Genomic DNA, 25038 nt, shown 5'->3' with positions numbered 1-25038 from the left:
GTGAACTTGTAAATGGTATTAGTCTGGTATTTGGCGACACAGTCATGGGTGACTGTGAGTGAGTACAGTAGGGGGCTGAGTACACATCCCTGGGGGGGTCCAGTGTTGAGTGTTAGTGAGGATGAAACATTGTCCTCAATCTTCACTAGTGAGGAGAAATGTCTCCGCCCAGAGAGTGAATGTTATCAAGAGGGAGTTATATATTGTTCTTAGGGTTAAAGGGATCAGAGGGCATGGGGGCGAAAGCTGGAAGAGGGAACTGAGTTGCATGATCAGCCATGATCATGCTGAATGGTGGACCAGGCTCGAAGGGCTGAATGGCCTAATCCTGCTCCTATCCTCTATGTTTCTCTGTTTCTATCTGCCATCAGCAACAAATATCCATTTCAACATCTGTCCATGGATATTAAAAGCCCTTCAACTTCAAACATGAGAGAATACTTTGGCAACTAGTCACCAATAAATCTATTGTCACAAACAGAAGCCCCACGGCTACGAATCTCTCTTTGGTTGATGGAGATAACATCTTGTCTTCAATGGTTAAAATGAACTGGAATCAACTTGGCTTCACTTCAGAACAGATCACAGCCTGTTGATTCAGGAGTTGGATGGGAGAGTGGGGAGATGGTGGAGTGGTGGTGGGTGGGCAGTGTTGGGTATGATAATGGTGCCTCCCCATGAAGCAGAGTCTTTAGCCTGTGTTCTGGCTCCCCGAAGGAAGGAATCCATTGGCGCAGGGGCCAGCACAGCCATCACATTGGCTGGACTCAGTGGAACACGTTTGTCAGAGTCAGCAGCTGAGGATGAGCCCACTGCAACTTGTGGGAAGAATGAAGAAGCTTTTGAAGGGAGAGAGAGCACGACGTAGGGATTGCTTTTGAATTTTTCAAGCAACAAGTCTGGAGTGGTGGAGACTGAGGGGAGACTTGATAGAAGTCTGTAAGATCATGAGATGCATAGATAGGGTTGAGGGTCAGAATCCTATTCCCAGATTTTCAATGTCTAATACTAGGGGACTAAGGGGAAGGGGCAGGTGTTTCATCCAGAGAGTGCAGGAGTCTGGAACATACTGCCAGGGGTGGTGTTGGAGGCAGATGTGATAGGGGCATTTAAGGGGCTTTCAGATAAACGCATGAATAGGCAAGGAATGGAGGGATATGGACCATGGGCAGAACGGATTAGTTCAGTTTGTTGTCATGCTCGGCACAACATTGTGGGCCGCAGGGCCCATTCCTGTGCCGTGCTGTTCTACGTTCTATGCTCTCGCAGCCACCTGGTCATGATAGGTCAAATAGCCTCCTCCTGTACCAAGTCTCATGGAATCATAGAATCATTCCATAAATCAGTCCATGTCACCTTCCAAACCTCACAGGAATTTGTCTTGCGTGTTTGAGAATTGAAGCAAGTTGTTATAAAGCAGCTAGCAGTTGTAAGTTAGAGTTAACAACTCCAGCCATGTTTGCTACAATTTGCATTTAAATAGTGCCCTTCGTGTAATATTACATCCCAAGGAGTTTCATGGGAGCATTAACAAATAGAAATTGACACTGAGCCAAAGAACATGACTGTGGGTGAAATGACTAAATTGAAGTCTTTGCATAGTTTTTTAAGGAGCAAAAGAAGAGAGACATAGATTAAGGTGTTCAGGGAGGAGAGCCCAGAGCTTACAGACTGAATGGTTGAAGATATGGTTACTAACAGAGAGAGAGATATAGTGTGTGCATGCACAAGAGATAAAGAGTGTGTGTGTGTGCAAGAGGGGCAGCGTGTGTGTACGCGAGAAGGAGAGAGCACATGAGTGGCAAAGGAAGTCAGTGATACACAAGAGGCCAGAGTGGAGGAGGGTGGAGATGTCAGAAGACAGTGCTGGAGGTGCTTACAGAGATATCGAAGGGGGAGTGAGATCATGGACCAAATTAAACAAAGGTTAATTGCAACCAAAAACAGAAATCACTGGAGAGACTCAGCAGGTCTGACAGCATCTATGGAGAGAGAAACAGAGTTAATATTTCAAACCCAGTGACCCTTCATCAGACTGGATTCTGGAAAACTCTGTAGGACTGGACTTGAAATGTTGCTGCCAGAACGCCCAAGTTTGCCAGCAGTTTCTGATTCTGCTTGTTTCAGATCTGTAGCATCTGCAGTTTTTTTGTGTTATAAAAGGTGCATTAAGCATTTGCATGGAAATGTTTCAATTTATGTGAAAAAATATCTCACCTCATCACAAAGATTCTGTTCCTTATCTAATTCTGCGATTATGTGCCTCCTCCTAATGGTTTATATGAGGCATGATTAATGATGCCATTGATCAAAAGCAAATTACTTTTCATTAATTAATACTGCATCAAGCTCTCATTTTTGCCCCAATAAAGAGATAATCCTGTTACATTGTAATGCAAGTCGTTGACAAGTAAAATAGATAACTTCCCATCAACTTAAATTCACATGAGGGAACACCGGTCCCTCATGAAGTTTCACTGAGTTTTATTTTTATAGAGTTCCAGCACAGACAAAGCCATTGACCTCAACAGGTCTATGTTGATATTTTTATTCCAACATAGGACCCAGTAATTAATCTTCCCCAAATCTTGCCTTCTGTTCCATTCTCTTTTGTGTGATTATCTAGTATCTAATCTAATCTTCAATAAATAATGTTCACCTCCAACTTTTCCTCCAGCAGCTAGTTTCACATTAAGGAGAAAGTGAGGTCTGCAGATGCTGGAGATCAGAGCTGGAAATGTGTTGCTGGAAAAGCGCAGCAGGTCAGGATGCTGCCTGACCTGCTACACTTTTCCAGCAACACATTTCCAGCTAGTTTCACATTAACACTAAAGAACTACCTCCTGTGCTCCCTGCTGGATGAACGAGTGATTATCTTATATTTCTGGACCTGCACTTTGGAATCATACACAAATGACATTTTTTAAAAATTGGATGTTCCTGGATCCTAATCACATTGTTGCTTCTGGAAGCTTGCTGGGTGAAAATTGGTTGTCATGTCTCCTACATCACAACAATGACTCCAAATCGAAAAGTGCTTGCTCTTCATAAAATGCTTTATGCTAGGAGAAGAAAGACAACATGTGAGGCCTTGGGTTTTTTCAAAGTTGGAACAATAGAGGCAGCCTGAATGGGTGGGATCTAACTAGACCCCCTCAAAATATGTTAAGATGGTAGCCTAGACTCTTAGTTTTTCTTATTTTAAAGGGAAATGTGAAATGGAATATTCCAGATGCAATTTGATTGGTCAAATTACTCGATGTTAAACAAAACACAATTTATTCAAACATTATTGTTAAAATACAACAAAAGAAAGAAGAATGTAGAATAACTTAACTCCACAGTTAACTTAAAACTCCACAGAAAACTTAACAGAATAATAGATTCAGTAACTATTACAACTTAACTGTTCAAATATAGTAACATCTCATAAACACATGCTGTGACAAAAAGTCAAATTCATGAATTAGATTTTGTCTCACATGGAATCCAGCAGCCCAGGAAGAGAACCCCCAGCTTGTGGCTGTAATCGAGAGAGGGAAATGTAACTGTCACTTCTTCAAACTCACAACAGCCATTGCTGAAAGCGAACTACAAATCCTTATCTGTAAGAGTTAGATCCCACCCATTCAGGCTGCTTCTATTGTTCCAACTTTGAAAACAAACCAAGGCTTCACAAGTTGTTTATCTTCTCCTAGACTGCTCACTACCAATCTCTATTCCTGATGAAGGGCTTATGCCCAAAACAGCAACTGTTCCGCCCCTCGGATGCTGCCTGACCTGCTGTGCTTTTCCAGCACCACACTTTTCGACTGATTTCCAGTATCTGCAGTCCTCACTTTCTCCCAGTCGCGAGACCTGTCCTCTCCATCTCTCTCTTAAAGAAACCAGGTCAAAGCACACCTCATAAAGCCATAGCATCATCACATTTAGGGTCATCCTGAATGGGGCTACATTAACAAAAGAAGAAAGAAGTAATGGATACTTATTCGTATTCCCATGAGTGTAGAACATTAAATAGAAATGTTAGAGAAGTTCAAATTTTTGAGCAGGTGCACAGAAAAAATTTACTTTTATCAGGACATCCAGAATGAGGGGCCATCACCTTAACCTTACAGTGAGACCATGGGGATCAGTAAACACTTACTGACACAAAGGGTATTGGAAATATGGTGTGAAGTCCTTTGTAAAAATTCTGGAGACTGCAGGTCAATAGCAAATTTAAAACCCTGATTGATAATCTTTGTCAGACAGGCTATTAAAAATTATGGAACCAAGAAAGAAAATGGAGTTAGATTGTAAACAAAATAGAGTCAGAGTCATAGAGATATACAGGAGAGAAACAGACCCTTCCATGCTCACTAGGTATCCTAAATATAGTCCCATTTGCCAGCACTTGGCCTATATTCCTCTAAACCTTTCCTATTCATATACCCAACCAGATGCCTCCACCACTCCCTCTGGCAGCTCATTCCATATACGTACCACCCTCTGTGTGAAAAAGTTGCTCCTTAAGTCCCTATTAAATCTTTTCTCTCTCACCATAAACCTATGTCCTCTAGTTTTGGACTCCCTTATCCTGGAGAAAAGACCCTGTTTATTTATCCTATTTGTGCCCCTAATGATTTTATAAACCTCTATAAGGTCCCCCCTCTGCCTCTGACACTCCAGGTAAAATAGCCTGAGCCTATTCAGCCTCTCCCTGTAGCTCACACTCACCAAACACTGACATTGTCCTTGTAAATCTTTTCTGAACCCTTTCAAGTTTAACAACATCTTTCCTATAGCAGGGAGACCAGCATTGCATGCAGTGTTCCAATAGTGGCTTAACCAATGTCCTGTACAGCCACAACATGAGTTCCCATCTCCTATATTCAACACACAAGATGGAAATTGCTAGAGAAACTCAGCAGGTCTGGATGCATCTGTGCAGAAAGAAAGAAAACTCAACGTTTCAAGTCTCGTGACTCTTCTTCAGAATCCCAGATGCCTCAGACTTGCTGAGTTTCTTCAGTAATTTCTGTTTTTGTGTCAGATCTTCAGAATCTGCAGCTCTTTGGTTTATTTTGGAGTTGTGATATGGGTGAGCTATGATCTAATTCAATGATGCAATCACTTTGAGATGCTAAATTGTTCTCCTCCTGTTCCTTGAAGAGGGCAGAGTTAGAATACAGCTACTGGATCAGTGGTGCTGGAAGAGCACAGCAATTCAGGCAGCATCCGAGGACAGGCAAAATCGACGTTTCGGGCAAAAGCCCTTCATCAGGAATAAAGGCAGAGAGCCTGAAGTGTGGAGAGATAAGCTAGAGGAGGGTGGGGGTGGGGATAGAGTAGCATAGAGTACAATAGGTCAGTGGGGGAGGAGATAAAGGTGATAGGTCAGGGAAGAGAGGGTGGAGTGGATCGGTGGAAAAGGAGCTAGGCAGGTCGGACAAGTCCGGACAAGTCAAGGGGACAGTGTTGCTGGAGGTTAGAAACTAGGATGAGGTGGGGGAAGGGGAAATGAGGAAGCTGTTGAAATCCACATTGATGCCCTGGGGTTGAAGTGTTCCGAGGCGGAAGATGAGGCGTTCTTCTTCCATGCGTCTGGCAGTGAGGGAGCGGCGGTGAAGGAGGCCCAGGACCTCCATGTCCTCGGCAGAGTGGGAGGGGGAGTTGAAATGTTGAGCCACGGGGCAGTTTGGTTGATTGGTGCGGGTGTCTCGGAGATGTTCCCTAAAGCGCTCTGCTAGGAGGCGCCCAGTCTCCCCAATGTAGAGGAGACCGCATCGGGAGCAACGGATACAATAAATGATATTAGTGGATTTGCAGGTAAAACTTTGATGGATGTGGAAACATCTAGCATTGAGGATAAATACCAACACACAGTGGTGGTACCAAAAGCCTACCTGTGTTTTGACCTGTCTGTGATTCAACGTTAAACATTCATTATATAGAAACATTCAATTATATAATGTAATGGGAGGTGATTCAAGGGTAGGCAATCATCTAGTGATATCATCACTGGACTGTCAATACAAAGCCCCAGGTTCGAATCCCACCACAGCAGATTGGGGAATTTGAATTCAACAAAAAATCTGAAATTAAGAGTCTGATGATTACCATGAAATAATTGGAAATCCAATCCCATACCAATATGGTTGGCTTGTAACTGCCTTCTGGGATGGGCAATAAGTACTGGTCTAGTCCACAATAACAGTATCCAAAGAATCAACGAAACACAGTGTCTGTTACAAGGTGTTAGGCAAGTCTTCCTGACCCTTTTGTCAATTTTTGTTCTTTGGGTATTTTGAAAAATTATTTTGAAAATAATAATTTGAAAAATTATCACTGAAAACTCTAAACTTTGCTCTTTCTTGTTCCCCACAATCCAACATCATTTAAACATGAATGTGAAATGGTCCATTTTGCCAGGAAGAATGAAAGAAATTAATATCATCTAAATAGCAAGAGATGGCAGAGCTCTGAGATGCAGCGGGACCTGGGCGTCCTAGTGCATGTATCACAAAAGGTAATGTTCAGGTATAGCAAATAATTAGAAAAACTAATAGAATCATATTGTTTATTTTGAGGAGATGTGAATGCGAAAAGAGGAAAGTTATGTATCAGTTATCTAGGACATTGCTCAGAAGATATCTGGAGCATTGCTTACAGCACTGACCTCCTTATATAGGGAAGGATATGAATATGTTGGAAAAGCTCAGGGAAGGTTCACTGGGCAAATACCTGGAAACAGGTTGTTTTATGTGGAAAGGTTGGACAGACTTGCATCCACCAGAGTTCAGTAGAGTAAGAAATGTCTTGATTAAAAAATAAGATCCTGAGGGGTCGTGAAAGGGCAAATATGGAGAACATGCTTCATCTTGTTGGAGAATAGATGTCACAGCTTGAAAATAAAGGGTGGCTGCTTATGACAGAGATGAGGAGAAGTTTTTCTACCAGTGAATTTTTGGAAACTTTCTTTCTCAAAATTAGTGGATGGAGAATCTTTGAATATTTTATGGTAGAGATGGTTAGATTCTTGAAAAACAAGGGGGTGATAGGTTATCACTGGGGCGGGAATCAGCTATGATCTTATTGGATGGCAGAGCAGACTTGAGGGGCTGAATGGCCTATTCAAGCATGTATAGAAGGTTCACTAGACTAATACCTAGTAGGGGTACATTTTCTTAGGAACATAGTATATTAGAACAGGTGTAGGCCATTCAGCCCCTCAAGCCTGCTCCACCATTCATTGAGATGATGGCTGATCTGTGGCCAGGCTACTATACCTGCCCTTAATACTTTAGCTGAACAAAATTTTATATACCTCAGATTTAAAATTAACAACTGATCCAGCATCTACTGCCATTTGTGGAAGAGAGTTCCAAACCTCTCCCATCCTTTGCATGCAGAAGTGTTCTCTAACATCTCTCCTGAACGCTCTGGCCCTATGCCCCTAGTTCCAGAATCCCCAACCAGTGGAAATAGTTTATCTTTATCGACCCTGTCTTTTCCTGTTAATATCTTGAAACATTGAATGTCTTGAAGGTGTGTAAATCACATGGATCAGATGGACTACACTCCAGAGTTCTAAGGGCGATAGCTGAAGAGATAGTGGAGGTGTTAGTGGTGATCTTTCAGGAATCGCTAGAATCAGGGAGGGTCCCAGAGGGCTGGAAAATCGCTAACATGACACCCCTGTTTAAAAATGGAGCAAGGCAAAGGAAGAAAATTATAGACCAATTAGCCTAACCTCGGTCATGGGTAAGATCCTGGAATCCATTGTGAAGGATGAGATTTCTGAACACTTAGCAGTATATGGTAAAACAGGGCAAAGTCAGCATGGTTTCATCAAGGGGAGGTCATGCCTGACAAATCTGCTAGAATTCTTTGAGGAAGTAGCAAGCAGGTTAGACCAAAGGGAGCCAATGGATGTTGTCTACCTGGACTTTCAGAAGGCCTTTGACAAGGTGCCACAAAGGAGACTACTGAGTAAGATAAGGGCCCACGGTGTTAGAGGCAAGGTGCCAGCATGGATAGAAGCTTGGCTGTCTGGCAGAAAGCAGAGAGTGGGGATAAAAGGGTCCTTCTCAGGATGGCAGCCAGTGACAAATGGTGTTCCACAAGACTCAGTGTTGGGACCACAACTTTTCACTTTATACATTAACGATCTTGCTGAAGGAACTGAGGGCATTCTGGCTAAGTTTGCAGACGATACAAAGATAGGTAGAGGGACAGGTAGCATTGAGGAGGTGGGGAGGCTGCAGAAGGATTTGAGCAGGTTAGGAGAATGGGCAAAGAAGTGGCAGATGGAGTACAATGTGGGAAAGTGTGAGGTCATGCACTTTGGTCGGAAGAATAGAAGCATGGAGTATTTTCGAAATGGGGAGAAAATTCAGAAGGCTGAAGTGCAAAGAGACTTGGGAGTTCTAGTCCAGGATTCTCTCAAGGTAAACTTGCAGGTTGAGTCAGTGAGGAAGGCAAATGCAATGATGACATTTATTTTGAGAGGACTTAAATATAAAAGCAGGAATGTACTTCTGAGGTTCTATAAGGCTCTGGTCAGACCACATTTGGAATATTGTGTGCAGTTTTGGGCCCCATGTCAGGAAGAATGTACTGGCCCTGGAGCATGTTCAGATTCACGAGAATGGTCTCAGGAATGAGAAGCTTAACATATGAGGAACGGTTGAGGACTCTGGATCTATATTTGATGGAGCTTAGAAGAGTGAGGGGGGGATCTAATTGAAACTTACAGAATACTGAACGGCCTGGACAGAGTGAACGTTGGGAAGATGTTTCCATTGGTAGGAGAGACTAGGACCTGAGGGCACAGCCTTAGAGTAAAGGGATGACCCTTTAGATAAGGAGAAACTTCTTCAGCCAGAGAGTGGGGAATCTATGGAATGCATTGCCACGGAAGGCTGTGGAGGCTGGGTTACTGAGTATACTTAAGACAGAGATAGATAGGTTCAAGTATCAAGGGATCAAAGGTTACTGGGAGAATGCGGGAGAACGGCATTGAGAATCATATCAGCCAGGATTGAATGGCGGAGCAGACTCAATGGGCTGAATGGCCTAATTTCTGCTCCTATGTCTTAAGGTCTTACTTTGGTCAGATCATCCCTTAATCTTCTGAATTCACGAGAATTTCTGGGGAATAGTTGGATGGATTGAGCTGGTTTTCTGCAGTTTGGAAGAACACATTTTATTAATATTTGGACTGAAAATGTACACAATAAAAAACTGTCCTTACCTTTGCAGCCCTCACAGGTGAGTGCATTGTAATGATATCCCGAAGCCTTGTCACCACACACAACACACAGCTCATCACCTTTCAGCTTCCCAGACAGAGAGCCCAGCCTGGATTTCTTGGTAACCGTGATGTCACACTCATCCATGTCTTCATGAAAAATGGTGTCACAGGAAAGTTTCTTAGCATCGTACATGGCTGAGGAGTACCAGGCGTCAGAGTACTGGGTGTAGTAGTTGTTGCTGGGGTAATAAGGATTGGCAATGGAGCACAGCTGCATCGATGGTAGAGATGTGCTTGAATATTGAGCGTAGGCAGATGCATCTGGAACTTGCAGAGATAGACTGGGTTGGTCTGCCATCACATCTTAATTTTAAAACATTAGTGAGAAAGAGAAAGAAATGCAGTCAGTTAGAATGCAAGCAAAAGCGGTCACAGAAAATGGTCATTCGGCCCATTGTGTTAGTGATAGCCCTTAGAAAGAACAATGAACCGCATCTCTCCCTCTCTCTCTCTCCACAGCACTGCAAATTTTCCCTTTTCATATATTTATCCAATTTCTCCTTTAAAGTTACTTCTTGAGTTTGTTTTTAGCTTCATTTCAGACTGTGCATTTCTCAATCTGTAAAGAAGGAACTCCTTATTTATGCTGTGGATTTTCTTTTGCCAATTATCTCTAAACCAAGTGGTTTCACTGAATCATAGAATCCCTACAGTGTGGAAAAAGGCCATTTGGCCCAACAAGCCTACACCGACCCACTGAAGAGTATCCCACCCAGACCCATTCCACTACCCTATTACTCTACATTTACCATTGACTAATGGACCTAGCCTACCCATCCCTGAACACGATGGGCAATTTAGCATGGCTAATGCCGGTGAAAGCAGTAACTCCTGAATAAGTCATTTAATCACTTCATTCTATTGTCTATTTAATCTTCCCTTAACCTTCCCTCCTCCAAGGAGAATCCCAATGTCTCTTTCCAAACCTCAAGGCCTACATCCATTGCGCCATCTTAGCGGATCGTCTCTGCACCTTCTTCAAGACATTAACATCCTTCCCAAGGTATGGCAACCAAAATACTGGCCTTTACTGCGAGGGGTTTTGAGGTTGAAAACAGAATAGCCTTGTTGCAATTGTGTGTTAGTGAGGCCATACCTGGTGCACTGTATACTATTATGGACCAGATCCCCCCCACCCCCCTACTCCCCGTCCCCCGCCCCACCAAAGGAATTCTCGAGATATAACCTCGATCCGAACTTTTATATGTATTTGAAGGTGAGTGTAAAGTGTTGTGTTCCAGATGTGATTTGGTTGGTCCACCATTAGGCTTTATTCTTAAACACAATTATAAAACAAAAGGAAAGGATTAGCACTACTTTAGTTCTATTGAAATGCATAAAAAGAGAATGTATTATTTAATCACTAATCATCAACTGTTCCAATATCAGCAACATCCCACAAAGACACTGCTTGGCAAAAATGCAATTCAGTTAAACAATTCCAGTTCTCACGTGCTGTCTCTCTCCAGCCGATAAGAAAGAAACAATCTGCCCCTTTTGATTTTGAAAAGAAAGCCTCACCGTCTAAAACTTCACTCTAACAGCAGAGGACTCAAGCTTTCACCTCCAGGAGCCAACCACATTGAATTGAATTGGAATTTATTGTCATATGTACCGAGGCACAGTGAAAAGCTTTGTCTTGCGAGCAATACAGGCAGGTCACAGAGTTAAGTAGCATAGATAGTAAATAATAGGTAAACAGTGGCAAAAACAAAAACACAGGTGCAGGTGAGTGTTAAGATTTTGTGAGTCCATTCAGCATTTTAACACCAGTCAGGTAGAAACTGTTTCAAAACTGGCTGGTGCGTGTGTTCAGACTTCTGTACCTTCTCCCCGATGGTAGAGGTTGTAGAAAAACATTGCCAGGGTGGGATGGATCTTTGAGAATGCTGGCGGCCTTTCCATGACACGGGCCTGGTAGATGGATTCTATAGATGGGAGGTTGGCCTTTGTGATTGTCTGGGCTGAGTTCACCACTCTCTGTAACCGACTCCGACCTTGAATGGTACAGTTGCCATACCGGGTAGTGATACATCCAGACAGAATGCTCTTGATGGTGCACCTATAAAAGTTGGAGAGGGTATTCGCCGTCATGCCAAACTTCCTCAGCTGCCTGAGGAAGAAGAGATGTCGTTGGGCCTTTGTAACCAGTGCACCCACATGAAGAGTCCAAGAAAGCTTGTTGTGGATGACCACTCCCAGGAGCTTGACACTCTCCACTTGTTCCACCTCTGTGCTGTTAATGTGTAGGGGGATACGAGTAACAAATCCTCCAATGAACTGAAAGCAAAACTAAAAACCTTCCTGGGTCTGTGTGAGTGTTGACCCCACCTACTCATGATCCTTTTGTCTGATTTTAAAAAATAAACACTGAGGGAGAACTCAAAAGCTGTTTACCAGCTGCCTGTTGGAAGCTGCCATTCCAATAGCACAGTGGCAATCCCTCTCTGCAGGAGAACCAGCGCAAAACACACCTCTCTTAAAGGGCACAGCCCCCACATTTAAGAAAGGAAAGTTCCTAAGAGATTCACGAGGCAGAATCCAGGGCTGAAGGAACATGACTTATCAAGAACGACTAAGCAGGTTAGGTTTTTATTCACTTAAGTTTCAACAGACAATAGACAATAGATGCAGGAGTAGGCCATTCTGCCCTTCGAGCCAGCGCCACCATTCATTATAATCATGGCTGATCATCCTCAATTAGTATCCTGTTCCTGCCTTATCCCCATAACCCGATTCCACTCTCCTTAATAGCTCTATCCAACTCTTTCTTGAAAGTACCCAGAAACTTGGCCTCCACAGCCTTCTGGGGCAGAGCATTCCATACACCCCCCTTATTTTTAAACTGTGTCCTCTAGTTCGGGACTCACTCATCAGCGGAAACATGCTTCCTGCCTCCAGAGTGTCCAATCCTTTCATAATCTTATACGTCTCAATCAGATGCCCTCTCAGCCTTCTAAACTCAAGCATATACAAGCCCAGTCGCTCCAATCTTTCAGCGTAATATAGTCCCATCATTCCGGGAATTGACCTCGTGAACCTACACTGCTCTCCCTTAATAGCCAGAATGTCTTTTCTCAAATTTGGAGACCAAAACTGCGCACAATATTCCAGGTACGGTCTCACCAGGGCCCTGTACAGCTGCAGAAGGACCTCTTTGCTTCTATACTCAATTCCTCTTGTTATGAAGGCCAGCATGCTATTAGCCTTCTTCACTACCTGCTGTACCTGCATGCTTACCTTCATTGACTGATGTACAAGAACACCCAGATCTCTTTGTACCGCCCCTTTACCTAAATTGATTCCATTGAGGTAGTAATCTGCCTTCCTGTTCTTGCCACCAAAGTGGATAACCACACATTTATCCACATTAAACTGCATCTGCCATGCATCTGACCACTCACCTAACCTGTCCAGGTCACCCTGTATTCACCTAACATCCTCTTCACATTTCATCCTGCCACCCAGCTTTGTGTCATCAGCAAATTTGCTAATATTACTTTTAATACCTTCATCTATATCATTAATGTACATTGTAAAAAGCTGCGGTCCCAGCACTGATCCCTGCGGCACACCACTGGTCACCGCCTGCTATGCCGAAAGGGAGCCGTTTATCACTAATTTTTGTTTCCTGTCAGCCAACCAATTTTAAATCCATGTCAGTATTTTGCCTCAAATACCATGTGCCCTAATTCTGCTCACTAACCTCCTATGTGGGACTTTATCAAAGGCTTTCTGAAAGTCTAGGTATACTACATCCACTGGATCTCCCTTGTCCATCTTCAGACTTACATCCAGAAGATTAATCAAGCATGATTTGCCCTTCATGAATCCATGCTGACTCTGACCTATCCCTCTACTGCTATTCAGATGTGTCGTAATTTCATCCTTTATAACTGACTCCAGCATTTTTCCCACCACTGAGGTCAGACTAACTGGTCTATAATTCTCTGTTTTCTCTCTCCCTCCTTTCTTAAAAAGTGGGACAACATTAGCCACCCTCCAATCTGCAGGAACTAATCCTGAATCTATAGAACATTGGAAAATGATCACCAATGCATCCACAATTTCTAGAGCCACCTCCTTCAGTACCCTGGGATGTAGACCATCAGGTCCTGTGGACTTATCAGGCTTCAGACCCAACAGTCTCTCCAACACCATTTCCTGTCTAATATAAATTCCCTTCAGTTCAGGTCCTTCAGCCACTATTACATCTGGGAGATTGCTTGTGTCTTCCCCAGTGAACACAGATCTAAAGTACCAATTCAACTCTTCTGCCATTTCTTTGTGCCCCCTAATAAATTCACCCATTTCTGTCTTCAAGGGCCCAATTTTAGTCTTAACCATTTTTTTTCTTTTCACATACCTAAAAAAGCCTTTACTATCCTCCTTTACATTTTTGGCCAGTTTACCTTTGTACCTTATTTTTTTCTTTGCGTATTTCCTTTTTAGTAATCCTCTGTTGTTCTTTAAAAGCTTCCCAGACCTCCGATTTTCCACTCATCTTTGCTATGTTATACTTTTTCCCTTTTGTCTTTATATGGTCCTTAACTTCCCTTGTCAGCCACGACCACCCCTGCCTCCCCTTAGGATCTTTGTTCCTTTTTGGACTGAACTGATCCTGCATCTTCTGCATTATACCCAGAAATACCTGCCATTGTTGTTCCACTACCGTCCCTGCTAGGGGATTGCACCATTGAACTTTGGCCAGCTCCTCCCTCATAGCTCCATTGTTCCCCTTATTCAACTGAAATATTGTCACTTCCGATTCTACCCTCTCCCTTTCAAACTACAGATTAAAGCTTATTGTATTTGAAGAATGAGAGGTGATTTTATTGAAACTTACAGGATTCTGAGTGGGCTTGACAGGGTGGATGTTGAGAAGATGTTTCTACAACTGGGCAATCGCAAACTACAGGTCATCAGAATAAGGGGCTTTTAAAACTGAGACGTGAAGGAATTTATTCTCCAAGGGAGTGGTAAATATCTGGAATTCCCTTCCCCAGAGAGTTGCCAAGGCTGGATCACTAAGTATTTAAGGATAACGTATCTAGATTTTTGAAGTATCATTGTAATTTTTCTATTGTTTGTTCTTGAGATGTAGGTGTCACTGGTTAGGCCAACATTTATTGCCCAGGGGACAGTTAAGAGTCATCAACATTGCTGTGGGTCAGGAGTCATATACAGGCCAGACCAGGGTAAGGATAGCAGTTTCCTTCCCTAAAGGACATTAGTGAACCGGGTGGGGTTTTCCAACCATGAACAATGGTTTTGTGATCATCATTCCAGATTTTTGTTAAATTCACAAATTCCACAAACTGCCAATGTGGGATTTGAATGCATTTCCCCAGAACACAAAAGAGAAGTTGAGGCATATCATGGTGAATGGTGGGATAGGCTTAAGGGGCTGAATGGCCTACTCTTGCTCCATTTTACTCACAAATAATGTTCTTTTTTATCAAATTAAACAGAGTTGGGTCCCAATTTTAGCTTATCCAAGTTTCATTCGCTTAGACCGAGTTAAAGTCAGGCCCTCAGACCTGCTGGTGTCCAAAAAGTCATCGCTCTAACCTAACGTTAATATTAGATCAAAAAAGGAACAATGTTGCATGCACACCTTCATGGTTCCAATGCACACAACATCTCAAAGCACGTCACATAACAAGTTCAGTTTTGACGTTTTGGTGTCTAAGTGATGAAACAGTCTGCTTGGTGATTCATGACTGCAGTGAGTGAGCAAGTGGCATTATAGAATTAAACTGGAGAATGTGGGACACCACACACACAGACACACACACACACAGACACAGACACACGTACACACACACAGACACACACACAGACACACGTATACACACACAGGCACACGCATACACAGACACAGACACACGTATACACACACACACACAGACACACACACACACACAGACACACACACAGACACACGTACACACACAGGCACACACATACACAGACAAACACACAGACACACACACACAGACACACACACAGACACACACACAGATACACACACACAAACACACACACAGACACACACACACAGACACACACACACAGACACACACACACACACAGAAACAAGCATACACACACGGACAGACACACACAGACACACACAAACACACACAGACAGATAGACACACACAGACACACATACACAAACACAGACACACAGACACACACAGACACACAAACACACACACAGACACACAAAAACACACACACAGATATACACAAACACACACACACTGACAGACACACACACACAGAGACATACACACAGACACACACAAACGCACACACAGATAGACACATACAGACACACACACACACACAGACACACACACACGCACACACAGACAGATGCACACAGACACACACAGAGACACACACACACCGACACACACACACCGACACACACCCACCCACACACAGACACACACGCACACAGACAGACACAGACACACACACCCCCCAACACATTCACGCACATACACATATATACACAAATATACATACCCACACAGAGATTATACACATATATGCAAATACACATATACACACAAACATACATTCCAGGCTAACAGAAAACATGGGTCAAGTTTCTGTACTTAACGAGAAAGACGTTACAGTGCAGTACAGGCCTTTGGCCCTCGATGTTGCGCCAACCTGTGAAATTAATCTGATGCCCATCATTCCCTTATTATCCATATGTATGTCCAATGACCATTTAATTGCCCTTAACGTCGGCGAGTCTACTACTGTTGCACGCAGGCCATTCCACGCCCACTACTACTCTCTGAGTGAAGAAACTATCCCTGATATCTGTCCTAAATCTATCACCTCTCAATTTAACGTTATTTCCAATCATGTTAGCCTTCACCATCCAAGGAAAAAGGCTTTCACCATCCACCCTACCTAACCCTCTGATTATCTTATACACCTTGATTAAGTCACCTCTCCACCTTCTTCTCTCCAATGAAAACAGCCTCAGTTCTCTCAGCCTTTTCTCATAAGATCTTCCACTCCATACCAGGCAACATCCTGGTAAATCTCCTCTGAACCCTTTTCAAAGCTTCCACATCCTTTCTAATAATGCAGTGATCAGAACTGTACACAACCACTCCAGGTGCAGCCTTACCAGTGTCTTGTACAGCTGAAGCATGACTTCTTGGCTCCGAAACACAATCCCCCTACCAATAAACGCCAACACACCATATGCCTTCTTAACAAACCCTATCAACCTGGTGGCAGCTTTCAGGGATTTATGCACCTGGATACCGAGATCTCTCTGTTCATCTGCACTGCGAAGAATTTTACCATTAGCCCAGTACTCTGCATTCCTGATACTTCTTCAAAATAAAAAAAGTTATTACAAATAAGTAGATCAAGTATATTTAAGGCTGAGCCAGACAGATGTTTAATCAGGAAGGGAATCACACCTATGGAGAAAAATGCAGCAAAGTGGAATTGAGGATTATCAGATCAGCCATGACCTCACTGAATGTGAAGCAGATTCGATGGGCTGAATGGCCTACATCTGCTCCTCCATCTTATTTTCTTTATCCTGAGAGTGCAACTCCTAATTTTAAAACAGGGCCCCTGGTTCAGGACTCCTGCCCAAGAGGAGACATCCTTTTCATATCCACCTCGTCAAATCTATTCACTTCAATCAGCTCACTCCCCCCATCTCGAAACTCCAGGGGAAACCAGCTCAGCCTGTCCAATCTTTCCTCATCAAACATTTCAGGGATCAATCCACTAAACCTCCCCGAACCCCCTCCAATACATTTACATCCTTTCTTCATGAGACCAATGCACACAGTATTTGAGATGTAGTCTCATCAATGCCCTGTGTAAATTGAGGGATATTGGCCCGGTGCTGGCAGGTGAGACGGGTTGGACTCCAAATCATGTCTGTGTAAATGAAGCATAGCATCCTTAATTTTATGTTAAATGCCTCTTTTAGTAAAGGGTAACATCTGATTAGCCTTATTAGAGTCATAGAGTCATAGAGATGTACAGCATGGAAACAGACCCTTCAGTGCAACCCGTCCATGCCGACCAGATATCCCAACCAAACCTAGTCTCACCTGCCAGCACCTGGCCAATATCCCTCAATTTAAAATTCTCACCCTTGATTTAATTCTTGGCAGTGATCATCTATAGCTCTCTGCACCACACACACTTTGAGACCTCGACAACCCATTTTCTTCGAGACTCCCAACGATTTGTTAAATCATGACTTCACCTGTGTGGCTGATTCTACAGTCGCTGAAGCAACATGGTGTGGAATTCGCAGCCAAAACCTCACAGGTTTGCTTTCCACCTTTAAGACATCCCTCAAAACCTGCTTTTTGGCAATGCTTTTGGTGACCTGACCTAATATCTCCATCTCTGGCCTTATGTCTAAAGTTCTCAATAATATTTTTGTGAAATTATAAGCATGATAATAAAAATACAAATTGTTGTTGATTTGGACATTATCTTCAAATCTTCACTGTTGCTGAATTAATACTTGTTTGCTAACTCTTCAGAACTCATGCACAGGAACACTTCAATCCGTCTGTACCTCAGAATCCTGCCGTTGGTCTTCACTTCATCAATACTCGGACTTTTCATTCTTCCTATCTCGGTGACAAACTTTTCACCTTCTCACGTTATACTCCATCTGCCAGATTTTTGCCCACTCACTCAACCTCCTATGTCTTCTTCACAATGTACTTTCCTCCCCATCTTTGTGGTTCTTGGGAATTTAGCCACGGTGCCTTTGTTCCCCTCATTTAGGTTATAAGGAATTACATTCATTACATCCTGACTTTTAGACAAAGACCAATTTCTACAGGGTCTCTGTTTTCTGCTACCAGTTGACCAGTCAATCTTCCATTCGTGCTAATATGTAACCCCCTACAATATGAGCTTTTGTTTTGCAATAATCTTTGATGTGGCACCTTATCAAATGCCTTCCAGAAATCCAAGTACAATACATCTATTGTACCTCCGAGCTGTTTCACCGCAGCTCCTTCAAAGAGTTCCAATAAGTTAGTTAAACAAGATTTCCCTTTTATAAAACTATGCTAACTCACCCTGATTATCTTCATGTCTCCACATGCACAGCTGTAATCCCTTCAGTGATGAATCCTAATACCTCCCACAAGAAGATGTAACTGCCCGACAGTTTCCTGTTTTCTCCTCCCCTCCCTTCTTGCTAATTTCCAATCTTATGGAACCAGCCTTGAGTGGAAGGAATTTTGTAAAATTAATACCAGCACCTTTACTACAATGTTTCAGACTCTAGAATACAGTCCATCTGCACCTGGAGATCTGTCAGTCCCCGGTTTTCCATCGGTGTGGTTAGTCAAGCATCTCATGTGATCATAATTTCACGAAGCACTTCTCTGCCTGGTTGACAGCAATTATTGGAATTTTGTTTTGGACAGAAGCAAAATATGTATTCATTTCAACTGCCATTTCCTTATTATCTATTCCGGATGGATATCTTTTATCTGAAGCCTGAAAATGTCTAGAAACCAAAGGTCTTTTTGAAAGCTGACGTAAAAAGTCATAAATGAATCTGTAGACAGGCTGAATTCACGTCCTTTAGAATCTTCACTTCTAGGTCTTTTCAGATGTGTTTGGGCCAAGCAAAGACTTTTTCCAAAGGGGATAGAACAGACCCGATCAGACTCGAATAGACCCATTGGGTAAGAGTATCTGAATATTGAAAATATCCTTTCATGAAAAGCAGTTTATCCCGAAGTTTCTAGATAAAGAATTCCTGATCTGTATTAACTCCCCATTCACACTGTCTGAGCGATCAATACTCACTTCACTTCGCTTACCCTTTCCCATTTCCAATACCTGTAGAAATTCTTCCTATCCATTTTACATTCTTTTCACACACGAATTTCTTCCATCTGATTGCCCAGGTGGTCATTCTTTGCTGTTCTGACTAACAAGCTGACCTAACACAGAAACTGCTGGAGAAACTCAGCAGGTCTGGCAGTTGCTGCAGAGAGAGAAACCATTAATGTTTCGCGTCTAGTGATCTGTCATCCGAACTGAAGGCTTTCCGAAGAAGACTCAAAACGTTAAGTCTGTTTCTCTCTCCGCATTCACTTCTCCAGTAATTTCTGTTCTTCTCTCACAATTCTAGCAACCAATGTTGTGTTTTATTATATTTATCAGACCTTCCATTCGATATGGCATAGTTAGATGCCTTTTCCCTTAAGTTTGATAGTTTCCTGTAATTCTTTAGTTAACCATGGATGGCAGGATCTTTGTAGAATTATTCTTTACAACAGCATTATATTGTTCTGAGTGTTCTGAAATACCGTTTAAATGACTGTGTCTCTATTAATCAATCTCCTATTTGAGTATCCCTGTTCACTTCAGTCTACCTGCTCACACAGTTACCCTTATTTAAGATTAAAACACTGGCCCTGGCTCCAGTCTTCTCACTTTCAAACTGGTTGTAAAATTCAGTCAAGTTGGGGTTGCTGCATGAGTATCTATGCACACCCTTAACTTTGAGAGTGTTAATTAACCCCATCACATTTCACAATCCTGAATCTGATATAACCTACTCCCTGGTTGGTTTCAAATCTTGCTGTACAAAGGAACAATCTTGAAAGCATTCCACAAACTCCTCATCTAGGCTGCCAGTACCAAATTAAAGTCATCCATGATTATTGCCATCACTTTATCACATGTACCCAAAATTTCTTCTTGTAGACTTTGCCCCATGAAAGGTTCACTACTGGGGGACCTGTAGACCAGTCATGTTAGTGAGTTCACTCCTTTACTATTCCTCACCTCCATGCTGCACTCTGATCTCGTGAATTAAGGCAATCTTTAACTATTGAGCAAATACCAGCCTTGACTAACAGTCAACCTTTACTGAGCTTGCTATTTAATTCCATGTCATATATCAGTCAATATTCAGGATTCACATCTAGTCACCCTGCAACCATGTCACCATACTGGTTACAGGAGTGTATTCATTCAGTCAAATGTATGCGATTAATTCATTTTCTTTGCTATGAATCCTATGCACATTCAGATACAGAGCCTACAGTCTTGCCTTTATATTATCTAGGTCTTGATTACTTGTGTATTCCCAGGTTGTATGTTTCTGCATCAATCTGCCATCCTCTGGCTTATATTTCCATAAGATCATAAGAGATAGGAGTGGAAGTAAGGCCATTCAGCCCATCGAGTCCACTCCGCCATTCAATCATGGCTGATGGACATTTCAACTCCACTTACCCGCACTCTCCCCGTAGCCCTTAATTCCTTGCGAGATCAAGAATTTATCAATCTCTGCCTTGAAACTATTTTACATCCCGGCCTTCCCATATTACATTTTACTGTTACCTTCTATGTACTCTTTGATATTACAGAATGCCAGAATATCCTGAAAACTAACTGTAAAAGATTCTCAGTATACTGAATAAATATTTGAAATGCATTTTCTTGAAAGCCTTTTCTTCAACTTGAGATTTTTACTTCTGAAGGGCAATTGGCTCAAAGATGAGAAATTTATTTTCATTGACCTTTTTACACACAAATAGGCCTCAACTTTCTTGAAGTAGAAGCAAAGTACTGTGGCTGCTGGAAATTGGAAATAAAAACAGAACATGCTGGAGAAACTCAGCAGGTCTGAGAGCATCTGCAGAGACAGCAACAGAGATAATGTTTTGAGTCCAAGATGACTCTTCTTCAGAATTGAAGGGCGCTGAAAAGTAATATTTTAGGGTCCAGAGAAAACAGTAGGAGGTGCAAGTGGGACAGACAGTGAGGGTTCCACCCCATCCACCTGCCCCGAGTTTGTAAGGGTTTGCTCTCAGCAGATTTAACCCAGTTTCTGCTATGAACAACATTAATTAACACCTATTCTGCATCTATATCACTCCTCTACAGCTATCAGTACTCCCTTTGCCTTTTCCTCTGGTCCCTCACCATAGGTTCCATTTGCCCTTCCTTTGTCAATGTGATAAAAGCCAGCACCTTGCCAACACCTTTCTGTTCCAAAGATGTCACTCTGGAATCAAAACATTAACTCTGTTTCTCTCTCCACAGATGTTGCCAGACCTGCTGAGTTTCTCTAGCACTTTCTGTTTTTGTTCCAACTCCCTACAGCACACCTACAGGCAGGAACTTTTCGCCTGAAACACTACTTCCCTCCTTTATGAAATAAATAAACATTGACAATGAAGGGGCAATCTGTCATGAGAGAACGTATTGTACAAGAAAGCGTTTCGAAAACGGATTTACCACGCAATCAAAATCAATCTGAAGTCATTCTGAAAGCTGGTAATGCAGTTGATACAGTTGAAAGGGTTAGTCATGTTAACAATCACTACCTTCCGGCTCAGCTTACACTGCTCAGTGCTTAGTGCAGGTCATATATATTCATGTTTCTATTCCTACCTTTCCCAGTCTTCATTCTCCCAGCTCTGTGGCAGATGTGACTGTAAAATCTCCTTCAATGCCCACAGCCTTGAACAAACATCTCGGGTGATCCCAGAGACCCCCTTATCAACAGCTGAGAAGCAAGTCCTTCCGAAATAAAGAGGAAGGCGATGCCTACATATGGGAGGCTGTGACGGACAAAAAGCCTCCTCCAGCAAACTACATTTAATGACTTCCTTGAGTTAATCGTTTGATTAGATCAGAGACTAAAGGGTACAGAAGCTTACACATTAACTCCCCCAGAGAAGTGCTGACATCAGGCAGTTGAAAGCGCCTGATTGTAGGAATGTCTCACACGCAGCCTCTCCCTGAATGCTAGGAACTCAGTGACATTTGGGAGCTTGGAAAATATTATTGCTCTCCATCAGAAGTGTCCCGGTGTCTAGGAGACATTGCATTCCATTCCCACCTTCACACAGGGAATAGAACCCCAATCACAATCTCATTGGCAATGACACAAATTACATTGTTTCTAAAGGTACAGTTTTGGGATAATGCATGCTCTCATCTCACATCATTTTATGGTCGGAGTTCGATTGAAATATCAACCCTCCAAAAGCAGCTCCCGGGCTTCAGAAGTACTGTGATTGCTCCTTCTGAGAGGATCCCTAACTATGAGGTCATTAATTATTCCTCTCATTACACAGCACCTGATCTAGGATAGCTTGCTCCCTTGTTGGTTCCATGACAGAACTGTTCGAGGAAAGTATGACAGATACATTCTATGAACTCCTCCTCAAGGCTGCCTTGACCGACTTGTTTTGACCAAATAATATGTAGATAAAAATCCCCCATGATGATTGCCGTACCAAATTTACATGCATCCATTATTTACGTGCCGCACCATGATGTTATCATTTGGTGGCCTATGGTCTACGCCTGTCAGTGACTCTTTCCCCTCACTGTTTCTAATTTACACCCACATTAGATTAGATTACTTACAGTGTGGAAACAGGCCCTTCGGCCCAACAAGTCCACACCCACCCACCGAAACGCACTCACCTAGAGCCATTCCCCTATGTTTATCCCTGCACCTAACCCTACGGGCAATTTAGCATGGCCAATTCACCTAACCTGCACATTTTTGGACTGTGGGAGGAAACCGGAGCACCCGGAGGAAACCAACGCAGACACAGGGAGAATGTGCAAACTCCACACAGTCAGTCGCCTGAGGCAGAAATCGAACCCAGGTCTCTGGCGCTGTGTCAACCATTTCTAATAATGGGAAATGAGGAAATAGCCAAGGCGTTGAACAGGTATTTTGTGTCGGTCTTCACTATGGAAGACACAAATAGCACACCAATAATTGATGTAAAGGAGACTAAGGCAGGTAAGAACCCAGAAATGTTCATTTCCAGGTCCTCACCTGCTAACTCAAAATCAGTCAAAGAGTTAAAATTTTCTTCAGGATGTGGGCCTGTACTTATTGCTGGCATGTGGACTCGAGTCAGTAAAACAGTCCCACTGGAGCCAAATGGAGTAAGAGAACTCATAGGCTGAGGCCCAGGAGAATGTACACCTGGAAAACCCACCCACATCTGGGTTGAAACAGTTACATTGCTTAGCAACATCCAAATCAGAACCAATCAAAACAATTCCCAGAAGTAAGCCACAATGAATACCCATAAGGGTTTGTACTGATGTACAAGACTGCCTTTTAGGTATCGTCAACTTGTGTAATTTTTCAGTGGACAATGGAGAACATTTTGCAAGGGCCCCGCTTATCTGGATGACCTGCTAGTAACAGGGAAGACCAGAAAGGAGCACTTAGAGAACTGGAACATAGTCCTTAGACATTTCTCCCAGGCGGGTACATGCCTTCGAAGGGAAAGATGTGTGTTCCAGGCACTCCCACTGACCTACTTGGGCTACAGAATCAACGGAACTGGGTTGGAAGATAAAGTGAGAGCGATCGAAGATGCCCCAGCTCCCACCTCAGTATTGGAGCTTTGGGCTTTCTTTGGCGTGGGGAACTATTGTGGAAAGTTCACCTGTAACCTGACCTCCATCCTGGCACCTTAGCATAAACACTTAAAAAAAAGGGTCAGACTTGGAAAAGGTCACGGAGCCAAGCTATGGCTTTCAGGGAAGTGAAGAAACAGCTATTCTCCTCGAAGGTGTTGCCAAGCTACGATCCCAAGGGAGATGTGATGTTGAGGTGAGATGCCTCCCCGTATGGCATCAGGGTAGCATTGGCTCAAAGGTGGCCCAATGGTGAGGAACACCCAATAGCATATGGATCCAGGACTTTGATTAATGCAGAGCGTAAATACACCCAAGTAGAGAAGGAAGGTTTGGCGGTCATACTTAGAGCGAGGAAGTTCCACCAACACCTTCACAGATGTAGATTTGTAATAATAATAATAACAAACCCATGCATGATCTACCTAAAAGGACAAGGTAGTGCCACCCATTGCCATGATTAGAGTGATGCTGGAAAAGCACAGCAGGTCAGGAATCCTGATGAAGGGCTTTTGCCCGAAACATTGATTTTCCTGCTCCTCGGATGCTGCCTGACCTGCTGTGCTTTTCCAGCACCACGCTAATCTTGACTCTGATCTCCAGCATCTGCAGTACCCACTTCTGCCCCGTGCCACCCATAGCTTCAGGCTGAATTCAATAACGGGCTCTAATACTAAGTGCGTAAGATCACAAAATAAAAACCAAAATTGCTGGAATCGCTCAGCAGGTCTGGCAACATCTATGGTGAAAAATCAGAGTTAACATTTTGGGTCAGGAGACCCTTCCTCAGAACTTACCAAAGAATGAGGAGTCAGTGAGACAAAATCCCTCCGATGGTGAAAATTGACTGTGTCCCAACATATTGGCCTCAGACATGACCCACTGCTTCATACGACTGGTAGGTACTCCTGTAAGACAAGAATTGCAAACTCTTGTGATTTGTTACATCAACATCATCTTGAATTGAAGCTAAGGGAAGATTAAAAACATAATCTCTTGGGGGGGTGAGAAGGACGAGTGGTGTCAGAACATTCGTTTTGCAAGCATTAGTTTTGCAGTATAAGGAACATTTAGAAAGTTTGTTGGAAAGAGAGACATGTTACTGAAGCTTTCTGTCTCACATTCACCAGGACACATGCATGAATGCCAAATCTCAAACCATCACAAACGTTTCTACTCCAGGAGCAAGGCGTGCTGATAGTTGACCAATCAACTCTGATTTGCCAAGGCATTGCAATGAAGAAACTAACGGGGAATCAAATGCTCCCCAAGCTTCCAATAAT

The 25038-nt window shown here is 42.9% G+C and overlaps 1 protein-coding gene across 3 annotated transcripts in view; it reads right to left on the bottom strand.

Annotated features, from left to right (window-relative positions):
- Positions 1–25038, bottom strand: part of nr1h4 (nuclear receptor subfamily 1, group H, member 4) — a 117271-nt gene that overhangs the window by 80238 nt on the left and 11995 nt on the right. For 2 of the 3 annotated variants that reach the window (XM_043708719.2, XM_087997002.1), the window contains 2 exons: positions 24553–24663; positions 9239–9601 (listed from right to left, as the gene is read on the bottom strand). In XM_043708719.2, coding sequence (XP_043564654.1) covers positions 9239–9601; positions 24553–24646 — 457 coding nt within the window. In that variant the 5' untranslated portion in view covers positions 24647–24663. Of the gene's footprint in view, positions 1–9238; positions 9602–21751; positions 24217–24552; positions 24664–25038 lie in introns of those variants that run through there. The other variant, XM_043708721.2, reaches the window with a different exon arrangement.

Source organism: Chiloscyllium plagiosum, unplaced genomic scaffold (assembly GCF_037043375.1).
Source record: "Chiloscyllium plagiosum isolate Xiang-an unplaced genomic scaffold, Cpla_swu_hap1 HiC_scaffold_19, whole genome shotgun sequence".
In the NCBI taxonomy this organism is placed as follows: domain Eukaryota; kingdom Metazoa; phylum Chordata; class Chondrichthyes; order Orectolobiformes; family Hemiscylliidae; genus Chiloscyllium; species Chiloscyllium plagiosum.
Note: the sequence above shows the minus strand (reverse complement) of the source record. Positions and strands in the feature narration are given on the sequence as shown.